Consider the following 7,763-nt stretch of genomic DNA (forward strand, 5'->3'; position numbering starts at 1 on the left):
AACTGAGCTAAGGCTTCTATAACTCTTAGGCCCATTAGTTTCCACAACTCACGGTTAACTTTTAACTGAGGTTCACACACACAATTTCTTTCTCCTCTTTTTCCAATTCTAGAATTGAAAAGACATGAGAAATACATTGAACCTCGGTTGAGAGTTAATCATGAATTGTGGAACTGTGCCTCAATGACAGTATCGGTAATATTGCGCAGATTTTATATATATAAACAATAAGCTACGACAATCTAAAGATACTAACTTGTCGCACTCAGTTAGATTTTTTAGATGAATTCAATTAAAATTCAAATGTATACCATGCGTTACGAGTTTTGAGCGACGCAACATACATGAAATAGTTTTTCGTCGAATTTTTTTAACAGAAACAGGTTGAAAATGGAAAATTATCGACATTCTTTTGTCGTCTATTCTAAATGCATTCTGCGAACGATAATTGATCATAATTGATAATGACTGCATCGCTTAACGGAATAGTTAACCATTATCGGAAAAGTGCGGCACGAATTGCCGGCGGTTTCGACGAATCAACGGGATTATCGGTGTCCGGTATCGGAGAAATTTAAATTTCACACCGTGGACACTCTCTCGTATATGGTCCCCAGATAGTCGCACGCGAAGATACATATGTGTACACGCGTGTAGGACGTGCACGCATACGCGTGTGCATCCGTCGACAGTTATGTGTACGTGTTCATGCCTCACGTTCCTGTTGATTTAATTACGACGATTGGCCTGACAAATCTAATTGACGTGCATCAATTATTTGGGCCGCTTTCGAAGGCCGTTTAATTCCCTATCCTCTTCCTGACGAGAACACACAGTTTCGCAGTAATCCCATTTTTCAAGGGACTCTCTCTTTCTCTCTCTCTTTCATTCTTTGTGAAATTTCGTTTGTCGTTATGTCGTTGAGTCGGTAGCGGCCTTCACTCAATCAGGGTAATAAAATTCTAAGCATAAATGAACATTCTTCTAGAATTGTGAGTTTAATCGCTAAAAAAGTTACAGGTGATAATAATAAAATATTTAATTTTAATTTTTCACAATAAATTGATTACAGTTTACATTTTAAATGATGCTTATTAGCATATTATAAAAATAAAAATACTAAAAAAACTGTTTTATTATTTAATTTATATTATTATTTTAAATATAAATTGCCTATGCACACGCGAGCTTTCGCAGTTGTTAGTGCATTAATGATATATATTTACAAGACATGAGTTTGTATTTGACTTTCGCATTGAAAAGTACTCAAACTCAAAGTTGAAACGTTTGCAGTTAACTCCGTTGGTAAGTATGTACATTCCAATTGTTTGCGAATTATGTGTTATCGTCTTATAAATATATATACTAGCGCATATTAACAATCGGTAAAGGCTTAATTAGATAATTTACTTATATTCGATTTGTTCTTGGAACTGTGAAATTATTTTTATTTTAATCAGCATGGCGCACAGTTTATAGAATTGAAAGTAAAATGTATTTAAAAATTTATGAATGAATATTACTAAGTCCGCTTTTTGATCGAATATGCTGAGGATCCTCTCTCTTATTTATGTGTTACAAAATGTAAGATCAATTATAATTTTGGGGAAAATAACTAAAATAATAATCATCGTCGGTATACATAAAATAGTCTAAATAAGTAAATTACATTTTTTATGTGTTTAGCTACCTCTGTAATCGTATGAAAGATATATGGTAGAAAGCGTCGAGCACGTTTCCCGTTTCATAATTTGGATTATTCGTATTTGCGTATCGTTGCACACCGAACGAATAATCCATAATCGCGTATTTGCCGCGCCCAATCGTGTGCCTAATTATATGAAACCAGTTCTGTACACGGTGTACGATACTAATGCAGCAAATTATCTGCGCGTATGCTGTTATTGGGATCACCGTGACATACACGCGGGTTCGACTACTGAAATCTGCGTATTTAGACGAGATGGGGTTCGCCAGGGGTCGAGGCCGGCGATAAATTACCGTTGATGGAACGAATTTTCAAAAGCGTTACTCGCGGCTTACTCTTAGCCGGATTACCGCTTCGTTTAAGCGGCGAATTTTCACTACGCGCATTCGCAGATTTTGAAAAATAAAAGCCACGATTATTTTCGCTTGGTAGGGGGATACTTGCATACAGTATAGGTACAATGTCGCTTGTTTAAAAGTTTCATTTTCAAGGGTGACAGCAATTTTATTGAAAATTCACACATCATGTTTAAACTTGATAATTGATTTATTATAAAGTCGACCGTTTTATCTTCCGGGGTAAAAATGTCTATCGAAAACGAGGTCGTTACAAAATACCATGTCGTAATACAACAAAATATCACGTCGCAATGCGTAGCGCGCGCCAGGATAGAACATTCGCCTGGAGTGCGCGCGTGCACATACATATATGAAATACTTGGATGTACTCAGGAAATGAGATCCGAGTCTATCTGCGCGCAATCAGATATGGGAATTCGCGTGCCTCGCGGATATTCAGATATTCACAATGGCCTGGATTCGTGCCGTACACGCTTGACATGTTGTTCGCGACGTTAATCAGTCCAAACGATTATTCCTCTCAGGTGCTTCATCGGTATTTGATCGTCTCTCGTATTTTTAGGCGCGTCTCACTATACGCGCGTATAACATTACTGAAAATTATTATTTCAGCGACAACAGAATAACAAATTTGGCTTTTGATAGTGAAGTTTCCAAAATAACAGCTCACTTTTCTCTCTTTTCATAAATCTATAAAAAATAATAAAACAGAACTTTTTCTTTATTCAAGTTAATAATTTATTAAGACCATTATACGATATTCTATCTTCCTGTTAATTTATTTTGTAAAAAATTTAATTAAGAGACACATATAGTAGTGTCAAGTATTAGATTATTATATGTAGGTATATTTTTGGAACAAATTTGTAACAAAGGAAAATTTAACGATAATATCATTATCGATTGTCGAAGGCATTTGTTACGAAGTATCGACGAAGCGTGATAGGAATCGTCCACTCTCTCGAGGAATGCATTCGCGCATCGGTCGAATCCGCGATGCACTTAAACCAAAGCGCAGTTGAAAGGGCACAAAACGGCAGAGGCGACGCAGTTGGCCGCAATAGCGATAGATAGCGAGATTTGGGCATAGCGAGCGGGCACAATACACGCTCGCGCCGGGCCTTCAGAAAATGAGATACGATAGGAGGGTGAGTACGAAGGGGTTGAGGAAGGTGAGGCGCGAGGGGGCAGAGGAGGGCGAACAGGAGGAAACCGGGAGAGGGGCCTATCACTCGGCTAGATCCAATACAATGCGAACTATTGTACCCACGTTCGCCATCCACTCCAATTCCTGGCGTGGAGATATGCAGTCGAGTCGGGGGCTGCACTTCGCGCGGGGGTGGTACACGCGTACTATATGTGTATATATATATAGGCAAGTGCGAGGGTCGGAAAGTTAGAAAGGCAGAGAGAAAGAGAGAGAGGTTTATTCAATTCAGCGAGTAGTTTCCTGAAGCGGGCTGCAAAAATTAAAATGTGGCAGAAAGAAAAGAGGATTATAAACATGTATATATTTATTTAAATTATGTAAATATATTACGAATCAAATAAGATAAATATATTTAAGACCTTTTATATCGCATTTATCGGGAAGGTAAATAATATTTTTAATAAGTTGTCTATATAAATTACGTTATAAATTAAGACCAACAATTCTTACGTTAGACTATTATAAATAAAATGAATAACTACTAACAATTTACTCATTTTAATATTTTTTAGTGTTTTCAATTTTTCTTAGAAAACTATATATAATAATAAACATGTTTATAGCAAAATATTGCTATAGTAACAATAAGTTAGAATTAAAAGGGAGAAATTGAAATAAGAAGACACAACGGGGTATGGAAACACAAAGGTGAGACAATAAACCAGAATAAAGGACAAAAGAAAGGAGTACAAGTGTAGTTAAGAAGTAAAGCTTTAAAAAGTGGAAAAACAAGAAACACACAAAAATAGAAAGAAGCTCAGGTGTTAAAAAAAAAAAAAAAAAAACAAAAATCAACCAGTCAAAAATGTAAGAGTGATGAAAACGAAAGGACAAACGCGGAAATGAGAAACCTTATAGGGCAAGAAGAAAACAGCGGAGCGAAGGGCGGCGAGTGTATAGCGGGATAAAGTGTATCTCTCGCGCAGTAAAGGCGAAAGAGAAGAGGAACTAAAATGAGAGAACGAGTATAAAAGGGGAAGAGCATTACGTTTCTTTTTTTTTTCTCTCCAATTGCTCTTCCTGCCGGGGATGCAGCCGGCCAGCGAGAAACGTGCCGCACACTTCCCAATCTCTTTCTCCCTCTGGTCGGTCTCCATAATTTAAAGTAATTTCGCAGCGCGGTACACGAGTAACCGCACGTTAATACCCCCTACCCCACTACCCGGACTATCCCTGTGTCTGTTCCTACGCCACCGCTACCGCTCGCCCTTGAGCAACGTATGCAGTGCGGTCACGTTCCCGGGGAAATCATGCCGCTGCCGAAAATGAATTGTTATTACGACGACGATGTAGTGTCAAGTGCAACCCCGAGGGTCGATCTACGGCTCCGCCACCCGACCCGGGTGTCCATTCTCGCGTGATGCATAGGCTGCGCCCGGGATTTACATGGTCCGGCGGTCACCACGTCGTCGACGTAAAATTGCCGCGCGGCGAGAAGAAGATATTAAATGTCCCTGAGAGGATTACTTATTGACGCCCCCCGATCAGCGAGCGTGCGAGAGAGCGCGGGGGAAAATGCGATAGTCTCCTCCGCCCCCGAAGGAGGGAGATCGGTACATCATGATGAACAACGCCGATCGTGATTCACTGTGACTCGATCTTTGCACCCGGATGAAGCGGAATCGATATTTCACGGTTAACGAGGGTTCATTTGACCGTCACTGCTTATTATAATGAACGAGCCCGTATATCTGACCACGCGAGGTCGCGACGGTGGAGGGGAAGGATCGGCGGTTAACGGAAGGGCCGTCGAGTCAGAGAGAGAGAGAGAGAGGGTGGGACGCCGAGGGGTGGACGGCGCGTGAAGGGTGAGAGGAGACAGGCGTTTACGTGCGGCAGACATCCGATGATGCATAGTTGCTGTTGACATGCTGGAACGTCAGGCTCACATGACCTCTCGAGCGCAGCCATTATCCACAAAGCGCAATGCCTCCCCCATCCCGGTCAACCTCTCTACCATCACGTGCCTGTTGCCCGTCCCCTCTGACCGTCGAATTGGGACAATAACCGCTCCACGAAGTCGTGTTATAATTATTAGCCGCGTTTTCGCGAGTCCACCCCTCGTTATGGCGCGTTTTGTTCCTCGTTAATTGCGCAATAATGCCACTACCGGGCGCGCCTCTTTGCCGCGTTGCTCGCTCTCACTTCCGGTTCTCCGCTCCAGGAGAGCTTGTCGACACGAGAGTGGCGCGAATTTGTAAAACGCAGTTTTCCAACACGCTGTTGCACTTCCGCAGCCGGATTGTCCCGCTGACGTTTTCGCTGGACTTTATTTACGCGTGTTTCGCGAACAGATTGATAATGTTGCTCCGGACGCACGCGACTGATTGGAACATACCATAGGTTGTGGAAACTGATACTATATCCAAATGGGCGGACATTTGTTGTGTCGATGTATGTATATATTAGACTCTGTTGTTTTATCGTGCGTGTCTGTGTGTTGCTCTGTTACAATTTTATTAAATTGTGTAGTGCAATGAAAAATTCAACTCTCTATCCTTTCCAATTTTTTTTTATAGATAATTGAATTTATTAGTCGAAATTATCGCAATTGTTTCCCGTACGTTCATAAAAATATCTCTTTTCTTTGTAAGCGGAGAACTATTTAAAGATTATAAAAATCGAAATCCCATTCGTAAGCATATAGCTCGAATAATATTTTGTTATCATAATCGAAATCGTTATTGAATTACATAATTATATATTATAATTATAAATTTTCTTCTCACATTGCATAATAAAGAAATTACAATAATAATAACAATTTATTAGGACCGTATAATGTATAAATATATAAATGAAAAGTAGAGCCCATAACGGTGCGAAACTGGTTCTTATAAAGAAATAAAAATTAAAAAAAAAAAAAGAGGAAAAGATACAAACGTGCCAAGGAACCATGTGTCTCGAAAATCCATCAGACGGCTTCCTGACGCGCGTTTCTACGTGCATTTTAGCGACGGAAAGGTTTGCTTGTCAAGCGGCGCGATACCAAATGAAAACCGCAGGTTTCCGATGACAGAGCGAATATGCATTAGACGGGTAACGTGACGCGACGTAACGCAACGCCGATTACGTATGCAACGACGCGACACGCGCGTAATTCCGTCGACGACGTACCGGGCGCGAATGCCGCCGATTGTCCGCGCGACTTTGCGTGGCGGCCGAACACGCCGGATTGTATCTCATTGTGCTTGCCGTGGAGGCAGAGATCATCGGCTCATTCGCGCAGACCGCGCGTTTATTCGCGGCTATATTCGAGTATCGGACGAGCGGGCTAATTGTTTTACAGCGAGACCGTGCGATATCGCTTCTCCTCTTCCGATATCCGGCCTGCACTTGGCGCAATATTGCAATCAGCGCGTGGCTGTACGCCGGAAATCGTGCCGCGAATGTCATTGCCGCGGCTCCACGGATAATCGACAATTTGATGCTTGGTCTCTAATAATTGTGACGCTTGTTTTATACATCATCGCAACTGATCTCGAGAAACTTTCCACAGGGAATATTTAGTGCTTTCCAGCAAGAGACGCAGGGTATTTTTCATTTAATGACGCAAGTCGTCAGTCAAACGTTTTTATCTATCTTTGCATTCCATGAGATCCATACATAGACACAACAAAAATAGAATGATACTTGTGTCGAGTATGTCACCAAACAGAAAACATTCATCGTGCTCGACATTTTATCTTATTTGTTTGGCAAATGACAAGACGATAATTGTGTCATCTGCGTCTTTTGTTAGAAAACACTCATTATATGTGGCAAAAAAAAGAGAAACTACATGATTACACTTTATAAAATATGTATTGTAGATTTTTAACACCATGAATGTTATTTAAATAGGTATAGTTTTCACCGTGTTGGTGCAACAAGGTGTGACTTTTGAACACTACTTTTATTATTTAAATTGGGATATTAAATCCATGGCATTAAATTTATACTGCCTTGGTGTTTATATATCAACACTAATACTGTAATATATAAAACGAGATAATGTTAAATCCATGCTCATATATTATTTTTTAGAGTACATTTACAATGGCTATGTGAAGTTGACCCCCCCACTATTGCAAATCTAAAAATGACCATGTCCATTCGTTTAGTGGTCGTTTGGTAGTCAAAGATATAATGAGAAATGTCAAAAAAAGAAGAACGCGCGTGAAGTTAGCCCCCCTATTTCTAAAACTCGGCTTTGCAGAATGCAAATGCAATAATGGCTGTAAGCATTCGTTTGGTGGTTGCTTACTGATGTTTCGTAGTCCATTCCCGAGTATTGGTAGTCAGAACTATAACTAAGTGTATCAATAAACTGCATATGCTCATGTATTTTACCTGATTATTTCTAAAACTCTGCTTTTTCGATTACCTATAATATATAGGCTAGCTGTATTCCAAAATAAAATTTATTAAAAGAATTTTGTGATTTTTTGGACATTGTTATTTTTTTGGAGGTGTGGATTAGGAATATACATATATAATTAATTAA

General features: G+C 40.0%; 1 protein-coding gene across 1 annotated transcript in view; it reads right to left on the bottom strand.

Moving 5' to 3' along the window:
- Positions 1–7,519: 7,519 nt before the first annotated feature.
- LOC108773719 (uncharacterized) overlaps positions 7,520–7,763 on the bottom strand; it is a 1,497-nt gene continuing 1,253 nt past the window's right edge. Inside the window, exon 3 of the mRNA XM_018539624.1 lies at positions 7,520–7,569. Coding sequence (XP_018395126.1) covers positions 7,520–7,569 — 50 coding nt within the window. The remainder of the gene's footprint in view (positions 7,570–7,763) is intronic.

This window comes from Cyphomyrmex costatus, unplaced genomic scaffold (assembly GCF_001594065.2).
Source record: "Cyphomyrmex costatus isolate MS0001 unplaced genomic scaffold, Ccosl1.0 scaffold219, whole genome shotgun sequence".
Taxonomy (NCBI): Eukaryota; Metazoa; Arthropoda; class Insecta; order Hymenoptera; family Formicidae; genus Cyphomyrmex; species Cyphomyrmex costatus.